At 58.9% G+C, this 14,470-nt stretch overlaps 1 protein-coding gene across 1 annotated transcript; it reads left to right on the top strand.

Annotated features, from left to right (window-relative positions):
- The first annotated feature begins 804 nt into the window (after positions 1-804).
- Positions 805-14,154, top strand: HR (HR lysine demethylase and nuclear receptor corepressor). Its single transcript, XM_044225190.1, has 18 exons — positions 805-1,454; positions 2,203-2,977; positions 4,342-4,492; positions 4,572-4,759; positions 6,156-6,317; positions 7,099-7,188; positions 7,348-7,463; positions 8,258-8,339; positions 8,703-8,866; positions 8,984-9,220; positions 9,428-9,593; positions 9,786-9,855; positions 10,052-10,182; positions 10,280-10,399; positions 10,499-10,614; positions 12,563-12,727; positions 13,162-13,290; positions 13,445-14,154. The coding sequence occupies exons 1-18, from the start codon at positions 843-845 to the stop codon at positions 13,505-13,507; spliced, it is 3,537 nt and encodes a 1,178-aa protein (XP_044081125.1). The 5' UTR covers positions 805-842; the 3' UTR covers positions 13,508-14,154.
- Positions 14,155-14,470: the final 316 nt, after the last annotated feature.

Below are 14,470 nucleotides of genomic sequence, written 5' to 3' on the forward strand. Positions count from 1 at the left end.
CTGTGCTTCCCACCGCTACAAGCTTGAGTGGGGCTGAGCACTGGCGGTAGGCAAGCAGTAGCCCCTGGCCCCACAGATGGCAATGTGGAGAGAGGCCTCGAGAGACTGCCGGTTTCCAAACCCTATTTTACACAAGGCCACATGGAGGACCAGAGGAGTGATATGACTTGCCCAAGGTCACATAGCAGGTCCTAAGTCAGGGCCAGGATCCTGCCTTCTTCTTTTTTTTTTTTTTTAAATTTTATTTATTTATTTGACAGACAGAGACTACAAGTAGGCAGAGAGGCAGTCAGAGAGAGGAGGAAGCAGGCTCCCTGCTGAGCAGAGAGCCCAACGTGGGGCTCGATCCCAGGACCCCAGGATCATGACCCGAGCCAAAGGCAGAGGCCTTAACCCACTGAGCCACCCAGGCGCCCCAGGATCCTGCCTTCTTGTGCCCAAGTGCAGTACTCTCCAGCGACCTCAGCTTTTTGGAGTCTCTCCCCTTGCCCTGCCCCATGGATCGTGCCCAGGATCCAGACCCATCCTGCAAGTGGCAGTCTGCCGAGGGCCTCTGGCCCAGGTGGGCTTGGGCATTTGGGGCAAGGGCTGACCGCCCCACACTCCTGACCGCCCCACACTCAAGCATCCCACCCAGGCAGGTCCTTCGGGTTGCATGTGGGCAGGTGGCGTGGAGCTGAGCTGTAGGCTGGCACTTGCCTTACTGGTTTGAGCTGCCTTGGTGCTGCAGGGCGGTGCCCAGCTCTGTACCGGGCGGTGGGGTGCTTGGGGCACGTGCTCATGGTGTGTTGGTTATGCTCCAGGGACCCCCTCTGGGAGAGCCCCATGAGGGCAGGAGAGTGATGGAGAGTACGCCCAGCTTCCTGAAGGACACCCCAGCCTGGGAGAAGACAGCCCCCGAGAATGGCATCCTGGGACGGGAGCCGGATACCCTGCCTCGAGATGGTCTGCGCCGTGGTGCACTGTGCCTCGGAGAGCCTGCTCCCTTCTGGAGGGGTGTTCTAAGCCCCCCAGACTCCTGGCTTCCCCCTGGCTTTCCCCAGAGCCCCAAGGACACAATCCCACTGGTGGAGGGAGAAGGCCCCCGAAATGGGGAGAGAAAGGCCAGCTGGCTGGGCAGCAAGGAGGGGCTGCGCTGGAAGGAGGCGGTGCTCACCCACCCACTGGCCCTCTGTGGCTCGGCATGCCCACCTCGTTATGGCCCCCTGATTCCTGAGCATAGTGGTGGCCATCCCAAGAGTGATCCTGTGGCCTTCCGGCCCTTGCATTGCCCCTTCCTTCTGGAGACCAAGATCCTCGAGCAAGCTCCCTTCTGGGTGCCCACCTGCTTGCCACCCTACGTAGTGTCCAGCCTGCCCCCAGAGCATCCATGTGACTGGCCCCTGGCCCCACACCCCTGGGTGTACTCAGGGGGGCAGCCCAAAGTGCCCTCTGCCTTCGGCTTAGGCAACAAGGTGAGATTGTTGGAGCAGAGTGGGTACCTGGGGCTTAGATCACGCAAGGTAGCTGAGTGTTCCCTAGCAGCCACGCCAGGCCACAGTGCTCTGCTCTTCTGTTCTGACGAAAACATCAGATGGGACCCCTAGTAGACGAGCCTGTCAGATCAGACAGCGTCAACCACAAGCAATGCCTCCTCCGAGTGATTCCATCTCACCAAGCCTTCCCTGCCTTTGGGCCATTTCAGGGACTGACACACTCATTGTCCCCCCCAGAGCAAGGCCCTGGGAACTGCGGTCTCTGAATATGTGGTCTCGTCCTGGAGTTTGTGGGGGGGCAGATAAGGCCCTTTATCTGGTTGCGGGATGTGGCAGGTTTCCCCATGACCTGTGTCTATGACACATGTTCCCCCCCCCCAGGCAACCCACCCCCTTGCCCAGGAATAAGATTTACGCTATTTGAAGACCAGTCTGATACTGGTCATCAAACTGTCTAAACAGATCCTTTGGTGGTGGCAGGCGCTGACCCTTTAGCTGCTGGATTGTTCAGAGGTCTGAGAAATCTCAGGGAGGCCCCGGGGGCAGGGTAGCAGGGCAGTGGGGAGGCGCTTAGGGATCAGGGTCTGGAAACCAGTATTGAGTTCCTCAGTGTCTTCCCGACCCTTCAGGCCACACAGGCACACACCAGCTGGTCGTCAGTTCTGCCCATCCTTTGAAGTGCTGGGATCAAAGTCAGCATGAGCTCTACCCTTTCTCCTCTCTTTAGGGCTTTTACCACAAGGATCCAAACATTCTCAGGCTGGCAAAGGAGCCACTGGCAACCGCGGAACCTGGGCTGTTAGGCTTGGCCCCTGGTGGGCATCTCCAGAGAACTGGGGAAGCGGAACGTCCTTCATTCCACCAGAGAGATGGAGAGGCAGGAGTCGGCAGGCATCAGAGTCTTTGCCCATTCCTGCTGGGGCATCCGGACGCTGTTCCCCGGACCCCCTGGCCTGGTTGTCCTCCGGGCCTGGTTCATACTCTCAGCAACGTCTGGGCTGTACCGGGGGGTGGGAGCCTTGGGTACCAGCTGGGACCATCAGCCACATCCAGGTGTCCCTCTCCTGGGCCTCCTACCCCCCAGGGAGGCTGTTGCTCATCTCACCCACCTGCTAGAGATGGAGGCCTTGGCCCTTGTGGGAAGTGCCAGGAGGGGGCTGCCATTGGGCCCAGTGAATCCAACGGGGAAGTGAACAAGGTATCTGGTCCCAGGGCCTGCCCACCCAGCCATCACACCAAGCTAAAGAAGACATGGCTCACACGACACTCTGAGCAGTTTGGGTGCCCAGGGGGCTGCCCCAGGGACGAGGAGAGCCCACCTTCCCAGCTGCAGGCTCTCAAGAGGGCAAGCAGCCCTGAGGGAGCTGCTGGCAGCCCAGCCGCCAAGCGCCCACCCAACCCTTTCCCAGGCAGTGTGGGACAGGGGGCCAAAGGCTGGCAGGAGATGCTGGAGTCATCATTTGGGAACAAGGCGGAGGCCTCACAGCATACTAACCACAGAGGTAAGGGTGCAGAGGGTCCTACCTGGGAGGGGGCAACCAGGACTGGCGCTCTGTGGGGAATTGGGGTCGTTGGGCCCTTTATGAGGGGATCATACAAGTGGTCTGGTTTCCAGCTGGATGTGATGGTTCTCTGGGAGTTCCTTAGCATCTACAGGCCAGAGCAAGTGGCTTCTTACTTCCGTCGGCCTCCTCCCAAGCTGTGATGTGTCTGTGGCATTGTAACAACACCTGGGTCCTGACTTTGCTGCCTGGTGCTTTGTGACCTTGGGCCAGTTACTTCACTTCTCTGGGCCTCAGTTTCTTCATCTCTAAAATGGGGCTAAAGATGGCACCTGCCTTGTAAAGACTGCTGCAAGATGAAATGGTATAATTCACATCAAAGGCTTTGAAGAATTCCTGGCGCTAAATTAAGTGAGCACTTGGCATACATTCATCTTGGTGACTGTCTGTGCTACTGTCTGTCCCCCGTCTGGGGGACTGTCCCTCCTAAAGGACCCCTTGTTGTGCCCCAGGAATGAACAACTCCTCCCTAGGCCAGCCGGATTATGGGAACTCATTTTGGACTCGGCTAGTAGTAGGACTTTGGAAGGTGTCTCCTGGACCTGCTGTCACACTGTGCTCTTCACGGAGGGTTCTAGCACTGCCGGCTCGGGCTCAACTGTTCAGGGTCATTTCAGTTTCTTGGTTGAAGCTTCTGGATTGAAGCCCCCAGGGGCCTTGCTCAGGCACCCTTGCACCTGGTGTGGGTCCGTCTGTGCTCTTGCGGGCCTCTGCCAGGGCTGGGAGGCTGTTGGCCCCTCTCCCTTCTTGGGTTACTGCACCTGTGGCCTGTGTTGAAACTCTCCGGCCTTCTCACCTTCCGGCACCCAACGTCCTATGCCCGGATTGTCTCCTCACGCTGACAGGAGGTCAGCGATATCACTAAGCCCACTGTGGAGCTATCCAAAGTTTGCACCGACTGAGGGACGCCTGGCTGGCTCAGTCAATGGAGCATGCGACTCTTGATCTCAGGGTCGAGAGTTCAAGCCCCGCGTTGGGGCATAGAGCTTACTTAAAACAAAACAAAACAAAACAAACTTGCACTTGGAGCAGGATGATGGCCCAGCAGCTCCAGCCTTGGACAGCAGACCTCTCCTCTTGGCCGTCAGGCCACATCACGCATTCCGAGGCTCCCCCACCCAGCCCTTCTTGTGAAGGTTCTGGCTGTCTGGTTCACTTTCTCTAGCTCCAAATCCAGCTCTGTAGACCAGGGCCTAGGGCTGGGCTCGCTCTGCCTGTGGGTGGGCTGGGTGCTAAAGGCAGGGCCTGGGGCTCCCATAAGCTCAGGAGGCCCAGACCCCTGACCAGTTTCATTGCCTCCTCAGGACCCCAAGATGGCAGGGCCAGCCTCCAGGACCCGGGGCTTCATGACACATCTTGTTCGGCTCCCCTGGCAGGCACGGCTCAGTGCCAAAGCTGTGCCCATGCAGCTGGAGAGGCGGGAGGGCTGGCCCGCCCCTCCCAGCAAGTGGCGAGGTGAGCCTCTTGCCCTTGGCTGCCCCCAGCACCCTCCCAGTCGGGACTCTCTCCTTATCTTCCTGTACCCCGTCCCCAGATTGCCTCTGGGAGGGGAGCAGCCGCAGGAGGAAGACTCTGCAGCCTGCCCTGAGGAGGGAAGATGGTCTGGCCCTGAGGCCAGGCTCAGCAAGGGCCTCGCCAAGCATCTGCTAAGTGGTTTGGGGGACCGACTGTGCCGCCTACTGCGGAGGGAGCGTGAAGCTCTGGCCTGGGCGCAGCGGGAAGGTGAGCAGGACACGTGGGCAGGCGGGAGCCGGGGAAGGCTGGATCCTGTGGTCACTGTGCTTTGACAAGGAGCATGGGGCCTGCAGAGTGTGGGCCCCTTCCTCCCATTAGCACAGTCCATCCTGGTACCAGCTCGAGAGAGCTCCTGCCCTGCTTTGCCCTTATTCCTGGCTTAGGCTCCTAGGTGACATGAGTTCTGAAGTTTGTTGCTGGGGCAAGGGATGTTGGGAAGGTGTGAAACCTGGTCCAGTCCAGCTGCCTGAGAGTTTCTGGGTTTGCTGGGGAAACAAGACAGAGTGCCACGTGTTTTCAAGGGCACTGGAAGGTGGGGGCCCTCCCTGCTGTTTGGGCTCATAGGCCCTGGGAACCTAGTAGGGTCTGGGCCGATGCGAAGGGTGGGGTGCCAGCCATTCATTGGGTCCCTCTGGCTTCAGGGTCTCCCTCCTATACCCTCCTACAGCCCCGCACATGCATTCGAAAATGTGTGCACGCCCCTGCAGGAAGGTCACAACCTGGGTAGGAGCCCCTTCTGGCTCCCTCTTGTCCCAGAGAGTCCAGTCCCTTCCCCCTCCCCTCGGCCAGTCTGGTCTGGCCCTCCCTCAGCCTGGATTCCCAGCACTTCACATCACCGGCGGCCCATCCTCCTCGGCTCACCCCAGCTTGTCCATCCCCTCGGGCCTTGGCACTCTCTGTTCCTTCTGTCTGGAATGCCCTTCTCCTCCCTTTCTCCCTGATGAATGAACACTTACTCATCACTTGGGGCCCATGTCTGTTGCTGCCCCCAGCATCCCCACCCTAGTCATTCTATCCTAGTCTCCTCCTGCAGCACTCTGGAGTATCATGAGCACTGCCATGTTTGCGGGCCTATCTCCCCTCTTGGAATGTGAGCGCTGGGAGGGCAGCTCTGAGCCCCGACCTGCGCTGAGGCGCCAGCACTCAGCCCCGCACAGGACCAAGTGTTTGTCGCATGAGTAAATGAACGCATGCTCACTGGCGTCCTTCCACTGACCAAGGAGGGCTTAGTCAGAAACTCTGGGTGAGGGAAGGCGTGGCCTCCTAAGGTTCCCTCTTCTGGTATTCAGAGTCTCCTGAAGGGACACCACCTCAGGATGGAGGGAAGTGGGTGGAGGGCTGTGTTGGAAATGGTGTGGATTGATAATTCAGGGCCGATGGGGAAATCCTTGGAGCAGGAACTGGGGAGGTGAGGCCTGCACTGTTGCTGGGAGAGTTTTCTGGAGACAGTGCTATGGGAAGGTTCTTTACAGAGGCTGTCTGACAGGGGCCTGTCTCCCTTCCGGGGTGGCTCCACTGTTCCACTCCATCCCTGCCTGGAGGTCCTCAGAAGGGACCTGTGGTCTGAGCCTTCTCTGACCCTGTTCTCTCCCGTGGCTAACAGGCCAGGGGCCAGCCAGGACGGAGGACAACCCAGGCGTTCCTCGCTGCTGTAGCCGCTGTCACCGGGGGCTCTTCAATACCCACTGGAAATGCCCCCACTGCAGCCACCGGCTGTGTGTGGCTTGTGGTCGCATGGCAGGGCCTAGATGGGCCAGGAAAGCAGGTAGGAAAGGAGCTGGGAGCTGAAGGTGGGAGGGCAGGGATGGGGGCCTGAAAAGGGCGTCTCTAAGGTTTGTGGCCATTTCTGGGCTGCCTTTCCCCAAGAAAGCCTCGCTGCCAGCTCCAGCCTCAGTCACCATGGCTCAATGCCCCTTAGAGCAGACTTTTCCCTCTCCCGAGTCCAGAGGGCTACACCTGTGTCCTTGCCCACCTGTAAAAGGAGCCGAGTGCCTACTCTATGCCTCCCACTTTGCTTGGCTTGCACCTTTTTAAACCTTACAACACTGTGAGCTGGGTATCACTGCCTCCATTTTTCCAGATAAGAAAAACACAGAGGTTACGTGACTTGTTCAAGGTCACACAGCTAGTAAGTGTTGGATCTAGGATTTAGACTCAGACCTTCCGATCCCATGTCTTACTGTTCTCGTGGTTCTCAGCTTTTCTCCCTTGGCTCCACTTAGTCGCCCGAGGGCTTAAAATTTCCCAGTGTTCCCACAGAGGTAGCCAAAAAGAGTTCCAGGGTCAGAAGCGTTTGAGAACACTGTATTCTACAAGATCATCTTGGAGTGTGGCAATGAGTGTCAGCATTTTAAAGGCTCTGCATTCTGCAAGCAAAGGATCCTATGTGATTCTTGAACCCAAGTGTCCCAGAAAGCCCATGTTTTATGGATTTATGGATTGTTGAGTCCCTTGATTTAGATGTCATGCCCTTGCCCTTCTTCACCAACCTTAAGCTGTGGTTTTCTCGGTTTCCTGACTGCAGCTTCTTTCTTCCTACCCCACAGGCCCTCAGGAGGAGTCCGCGGAGGAGTGTCCCCAAGAGGCCGGGCATACTGCCAGTTCCCTGACGCTCACCCAATTTGTTTCCAGCCAGGGTGAGCCATCTTGGAGGGGTGGGGTGTGCAGAGGGTGGGTCTCGGGGGAGAGCGGCTTCCTGTCTGGATGTGGCTTAGCCCAATCCCATGCCCTGCTGCTTGGCGAGGCCCTTCTGTCCACACTCACTACCAAACTCCGTCTCCCCTCCCCACTCACAGCCTTGGCAGAGTTGAGCACCGCCATGCACGAGGTTTGGGTCAAGTTTGACATCCGGGGGCACTGCCCCTGCCAAGCTGATGCCCGGGTGTGGGCCCCTGGGGATGGGGGCCAGCAGGTAAGAAGCTGGGCAGTACTAGCTGGTGGGCCCCCAGACTGGGCAGTGTGTCTGGATATTACTCGCAGAGTTTGGCCCTCGTCCTTTTGGTGGGGATGAAGGACATGGATGCTGGGTAAAATCAAGGTCCTTCTCCCTCTCCTTTGGTGATCAGGATCCATGGAGGGAGCTCTAGCATTGGCCCCACCTCCCTCTCTGCTTCCTCGGAGCGCCTGCCCACTCTGTACGCCTTCCGGCTCAGCACTTGCCCCATCATGCTGGAGCTGCTCGCTGGCGGGCCCTGTCTCTCCACTCCCCAGGCCCGGGCTCCTGCGGACAGAGTACAGACCCACCTTCTTTCTATACCGTGCTTTTAACACAGAGCAGGCACTCAGTGTGCATTTTACAAAGTTTTTATAAAGTTCACTCTTTTGTTGTGAAACTGATTCATTCAAGAAATAGTTTATTGAATGCATTTTGCGTGCCAGACCCTGGTACAGAGCCATTATGGAAAATACAACAAGTATAAGGAAGAAGACAACAGGCTAGAATGGTACCGTTATCATCTGGATGTATTTCTTTCCAGTCACTTATCTCTGTATTTGTTCCGCTTATTTTTGTGTATTTTAGATCAGTACTGTGTGTGGAATTCTGTGAGCACCTTTTCCCCACCTAATGTTGTATCACAGAACCTGCTCCCTGTAAACCCAGTTTTGCAGTCTGTTGTTAATTACTGGTGGGTTGAATTGGATTGAACTCTCTTTGCCATTTTTAAATCTCTGGTTGGATGGGGGGGCGGTGGATGGGTTTCACAGAAGGAGCCGACAGAGAAAACTCCCCCAGTTCCACAATCTTCTTGCAACGGGGATACCAACAGAACCAAGGACATCAAAGAGGGTGAGCAGCTCCCCTGGCCCTTGCTTAGACTGTCCAGGGAGGCTGGGCCGAGCTTGGCGTCCTGAGGACAGACTGGAATGGCTTCAGCTCTCCTGTGCCATCCCTAATCTCCATCACTCTTCTCAAGTCATTCCAGAGAAAATAAATCTAAAAAAAATGTATGACGAGCCCCCTCACCCATCTCCAGTCAGACCCCCACTGTGAGCCCCTCCTTGGGAGAGGTTTTGGAAGCTGCCGGAAGCGGGAGGTGAGCGCCTCCAGAGCAGTGAGGAGAGAGACTCAGCCAGGAGATGAGGGCAGAGCCTGTGGGCAGTGGAGCCTCCAGAGAAAGGGGAAGCCCCTCACCGTTTTCCTCCCTGCCAGAGACCCCGGACTCCACTGAGACCCCGGCAGAGGACCGTGCCGGCCGAGGGCCCCTACCTTGTCCCTCTCTCTGTGAACTGCTGGCCTCCACTGCTGTCAAACTCTGCTTGGGGCACGAGCGGATACACATGGCCTTTGCCCCGGTCACTCCTGCCCTGCCCAGTGTGAGCAAGGGCACAGAGGGAGGCCTGGGGGCCTGGGGACAGAGGTTGGGCTGGCCCTCCCTGTGGGGTAAGGCAGGTCCTGAGTTGTCCTGCCCCTCCGTCCTTCTGTCCATGCAGGATGACCGCATCACCAACATCCTGGACAGCATCATTGCGCAGGTGGTGGAACGGAAGATCCAGGAGAAAGCCCTGGGGCCTGGGCTGCGGGCCGGGCCAGGACTACACAAAGGCCTGGGCCTGCCCCTCTCGCCAGTGCGGCCCCGGCTGCCTCCTGTCGGAGCTCTGCTGTGGCTGCAGGAGCCCAGGCCTCAGCGAGGCTTCCGTCTCTTCCAGGAGCACTGGAGGCAGGGCCAGGTGAGGCTCCTCCCTCCAGGCCCCCAGTTCTTCCGGCCCCACTTGCCCTTGGAGCTTAATCTGTAGGCAGACTGGGTCTGTCACCCGGAGTGGGCAGCAGGGTTGGTCCCCACGTGGGTCTGTTGTCCCCTACAACATGCCCCGGCCTGGCCAAGTTGGCTGCCTGTCCATTCTCCCCCCAAATCCTTCTGCCTTTTCTCGATACAGCCTGTGTTGGTGTCAGGGATTCAGAGGACATTGCGAGGCAACCTGTGGGGTACAGAAGCTCTTGGGGCTCTTGGAGGCCAGGTGCAGGCACTGACCCCCCTCGGGCCTCCCCAGCCCACAAGCCTCCACAGTACAACATTCTGGGAAGGATTCTCCCGGCCTGAAAGTAAGTGTCCCTGATGTGGGGGAGGAGGAGCTGGGAGGCCGAGCCAGGTGGCAGCAAAGTCCCATGGTGACCCTGGGGAGGGAGCCAGAAGCAGAGCCCAGGGCCGAAGCTGAACCCTCTTGCTGCCACAGGGCCGGGTCCTCTGGCAAGGAGGTTCTTCTCCTGGGGCCAATGGCATGTCTCCTCCCCTAGTTCGCCCAAAGTCAGACGAGGGCTCCGTCCTTCTGCTGCACAGAGCTCTGGGGGATGAGGACACCAGCAGGTATGTATAGTACCAAAGGGAAAGGGCTGGCCCAGCTCCTTAGCCTCTGCCCAGCCCCTTACCCTTACTTCCCCTCCTCCTTCGCCCCCCACCCCATGACCCTCTTGCCTCTGGGAGTGACCCCAGGAGAAGTGGGCTCAGAGGGGATCTTGGGTACCTGGGTTGAGCCTGCTGGGCATGGCCCTGCCCCCTCCAGGTTGGAGAACCTGGCTGACAGCCTGCCCCTCCCCGAGTACTGTGCCCGCCATGGGAAACTCAACCTGGCTTCCTACCTCCCACCTGGCCCCGCCCTGCGTCCACTGGAGCCCCAGCTGTGGGCAGCCTATGGTGAGTGCCCACTCCGCTCTTGGCTGACCCCTGATCCCATGCCTGTTACTTCTGAGCGCCTTTGTGACCCGCCGGTCCCTTCTCTGCCTTTGCACAGGTGTGAACCCACACCGTGGGCACCTGGGGACCAAGAACCTCTGTGTGGAGGTGACTGACCTGGTCAGTGTCCTGGTATGTGCCGAAGCCCCACCGCCTGCCTGGCACCGGGCACAGAAAGGTGGGTCCCGGGCCAGAGGCAGGGACTGGCCACAAATCTTGATGTGCGGTTTCTTCCCCGCCACCCCCAAGTCCCCCCTGACCTCTTTGTCTTCCACAGACTTCCTCTCAGGCCTGGACGGGGAGGGGCTCTGGTCTCCCGGCAGCCAGGTCAGCACTGTGTGGCACGTGTTCCGGGCCCAGGACGCCCAGCGCATCCGCCGTTTTCTCCAGATGGTGAGGAAGGAGTTGGGAGTCTTCCCCTTTCCCTTGCGCTGCCCTCGTGCTCCCTAGAAGTGGGGGCTCCCAGCCCCCCGAAGCTCTTCCTGTTGTGCGTGCCCCATGTGCTCACTCTCCCCACCCCCCCCCCCCAGGTGAGCTGGACGGCCTTGACTCACACAGAGAAAGCAGCTTGGGACCTTACGAGTTGTGTGGTGGGGCACACAGGAAGAGCTGGGGCTGAGCAGGGACCTAAAGGTGACACGAGAGCAGAAGCTGGTGCAGGCTAGGCACTGTGTAAGGGCCTCGGGTACACGATCTCGATTAACTGGCACAGCCACCCTGTGTGGCAGGTGCTGCTGCTTCCTATTTTGCAGCTGAGTAAACCCGGGCTGAGTGCAGAGCTGAGACGTGAGACCAGGTCACAGTCCTATTTCTCCTGGGGACAGACAGCCTCCCCTGCATGGGCTCCAGGTGGCAGAGCGGGAAGGGAAGCCCGTCTGAGATGCCCTCCTCCTGCCCCCTCCTCCGAGACCTACATCTTATGAGCTCTTTGGGATGCTAGTGAGTGAGGGCTGAGGGAGGCAGCATGGGAGGTAGGAAAAACTGGACCGAGGAGGGAAAGACTGGACCAAAATAAGGGGCAGGGAAGGAGAACATGAGGGGATGAGCAGGAGGTGGGAAGCTCCATGGGGCTGGGGAGGTGGAAGGTCATTATTAAGGTTAGAGCAGATGCAGTGGTTCCAAAGTCCATCTCAACCCTGAATGTCCTGGGAAAAAGACATCCACTAAGGGTCACTGCTACTAAAGACACACGAACACATCCACAGACAGGCTGGTGTCACCACAGCTGTCCACCACCCCCCACCTGCCCACAGGCACGCATATCTGCAGACAAACTGACACACATACAGGGATCTGTAGATGTACACACCGATGCTGGGACACGCCGAAGTAAGCAGACAGAAGCACACCTTCATACATAGATGGCCTCATCTAGTCTGGGTGTGGTGGCCCTTAGGCAGTCTCACAGGGCCGGGCCTGATGATTCACAGAGAAGGTTTGAGGGGCCTTTTCTCACTGGGTGGCCTGGGAAACACCAATAAGCTCCAGGATGGACTCTGAGGGCAAAAGAGCCTTGGCGCCTGCCTGGGGCCACCCTAGGGTTCAGCCTGGCTCACCGGCCTCCTTTTCCCCCATGGGCCAGTCTGGGAGCCCTGAGTCCTAAACCCAGGGACAATGACTGAGGTCCTACTGAAAAGGTGGATTTGGCTGGCGGCCAGGTGAAGGGTGATGCTGGCTTTGACCTCTGCAGGTACTCCGTGGGCTTCTCCTTCTCTAGCTCTCATGAATCCCTGTCTGCCCCAGGAGCGCCCCACTCCGGTTGGGCTGAGGAAGGCCCCCCCATACCCATGCTTGCTTTGGAGGCCTCAGCCTGGCAGGCAAGCCTGTGCATCTATAGGGCATCAGGGCTTCTCTGTGGCCTTTGCCGGATCTGGGATCTCAGAAGAATCTGATCGATGCTTTAGATGGCCCCCTAGGGACATACAGTTATCTAGTGGCCTACAATTTAGCACACGATTCAGGACATTCATGGGATACAAGGTTAAGAGCTCCTGGTACAGACAGCTTATGAGTTCAGTTCATGCAGGGTATCTTTTCTGGGTTTTTGGAGACAGGGGGCCAGGGCCAGGGACACAGAAGTTATTCAAGGCATCTAGTCCCAAGAAACGTGGGGGTTTAGATCCCCAGCCTCAGAAATCTCTGTTCTGCCGACTTGAGCAGCTCCAGCCCCTTACCGCCTAGCCCTTTCTCCCACCCCTAAGACTGCCCCCTGCCTATCCCTTGAGGCTTGACCACTTCCGCTCTTACCCTTTGCACCCCTGGCCTTTGGGAAGTCTACACCCTGCCCTGTGGCCCTTTCCTCATTTCCCCACCTTGCTCATTCCCCCTTCTCTTCTTTGAGGTGTGCCCGACCGGAGCTGGCAACTTGGAGCCTGGCACCCCAGGCTGCTGCTACCTGGACACAGGGCTGCGGCGGCGCCTGCGGGAGGAGTGGGGCGTGAACTGCTGGACTCTGCTGCAGGCCCCTGGAGAGGCCGTGCTGGTGCCTGCCGGGGCTCCCCACCAGGTGCTTCCCCAGCGGGGCAGGGGCTCTGTAGAGCGCTCAGACTATGCGAAGCGAAGCGGCCAGAGCAGACACCACACTGCTACAGGGGTCCCCTGCCCCTCTGGCCTCGCCCCTCCCAGTGCCCTGAGAGCAAGGCAGGGCAGGAAGTCCCGCTCCACTGTAAGGAAGAGGCGAAGCTGAGCAGTCCGGAAGTCATCTAGCCCTACTGGGCATCGTGTCCTCTGATGCCCACCCTGCCTGGGCCCTCTCTGGCCTCCCCTTGGCCTGGTTTTGGCCATGCCCTTTGAGGTCCCTGCTGCTGGATCCAGGGCCCCGCTCTCTGAGAGTTGGGTGGGGGTCCTCATGGGAAGTAGACCTCAGGGGCAAGAGGGACAGTGGAGGATGCCTGAGCCCGTGTCTCCACTGAGCCTCTGCCCACCTCCTTTCTGGCACAGGTGCAGGGCCTGGTGAGCACCGTGAGCGTCACTCAGCACTTCCTGTCCCCAGAGACCTCTGCCCTCTCTGCTCAACTCTGCCACCAGGGACCCAGCCTGTCCCCTGACCGCCGCCTGCTTTATGCCCAGGTGAGGGTGACACTGGCCAGGAGAGTGGCTGGGATGGCAGGGCAAACCCATTCTGGGCCAAGCAGGCAGCCAGCCTAGGCCCAGAAAGGCCATTCTTGGCGGGAAGAGCCCCGGGATGTGACTGTAAACACCTTGTCCTTTCTCTTTCTTCTAGATGGACTGGGCTGTGTTCCAAGCAGTGAAGGTGTCTGTGGGAACATTACAGGAGGCTAAATAGGGGGATCCCAGAGGGGATCTGGGGTAGGTTGGGGGCAGGTAGACCAGGTGCTCAATCCCCACACAGCTTCAGGAGAGAATGACACTGGGGGACTTGGGGACTTTTGATCAATCCCTCAGGCACCACTCTGGGCACAGGCAGGGCACCTTGTTTTCCGCTCCAATCTGGGTCCTAAAGCCAACAACCACAGTGCCATTGAAGCCCACACCTGCCCTTCGCAGGCCAGCACCTGCTCTGTCCCTGCACCCCTCTCCACACCTCCACGCTGGGGGTGAAGGACTCCCTCTGACACCTGCTCCCTGAACCCAAGAGACAAACAGCCCTTCCTGGGGGGACCTCGGGAATCATTCTGGCTTAAGCAACACCTTCTGCTGCCTCGTCCCTGCTGTCCCACCTGTGCCCGAGCACTGCTTACATCACCCACATCTTCACTGGGCTCCAGGGTGGCTCTTCGCACCGCAGGCATGCTGGACAGGGGGCCGATGACATCCTGCCCTTTTGCCAGACAACAGTGAAGTTGGAGGGGAGGGGCCTCAGGAGACTGCCCAGGCTCAGCTGGAGGGAAGGATATGGGCTATGCCTTGTCCCTGCTCCCTCTTCTCGCCTCCCTCCTTGGTGATTTCCATTAAAGTCTTGTTGTTTTGTGATTGCTGCTGGAGTGGTTGGCCTTGCTCCTGCAGGCCATGTGGACTGGGGAGGGAGGGGAGACAAGGAAATGGAGTGGGGTTGGGGGACTCGATGATAGGGACCTCACCCACCCCTGCCTGCTCCTCTTCCTGGGGCCTGGATCCTTCCCACTGAGGAGCAGATGGAACCTTCCAGGGGTCTGCCCTGAGGATGCTCCTGGCAGCAGACTATGGACAAGGCAGAGCCCTAGGGTTCAGCGGCATGGCAGCCTTCCTGTGCGCGCTGGGGCTACAGAGATCTGGGAGCCCCAGCCTGCCAGGGACTGCAGGCTACCCC

This window comes from Neovison vison, chromosome 11 (assembly GCF_020171115.1).
Source record: "Neovison vison isolate M4711 chromosome 11, ASM_NN_V1, whole genome shotgun sequence".
Taxonomy (NCBI): Eukaryota; Metazoa; Chordata; class Mammalia; order Carnivora; family Mustelidae; genus Neogale; species Neogale vison.

Coding starts and splice junctions, on each gene's coding strand:
- HR (XM_044225190.1), top strand. CDS start 843: ATGGAGAGTACGCCCAGCTTCCTGAAGGACACCCCAGCCTGGGAGAAG. Junction 7,189..7,347: donor CCAATTTGTTTCCAGCCAGG/GTGAGCCATCTT, acceptor CCCCACTCACAG/CCTTGGCAGAGTTGAGCACC. Junction 12,728..13,161: donor CTGCCGGGGCTCCCCACCAG/GTGCTTCCCCAG, acceptor TTTCTGGCACAG/GTGCAGGGCCTGGTGAGCAC.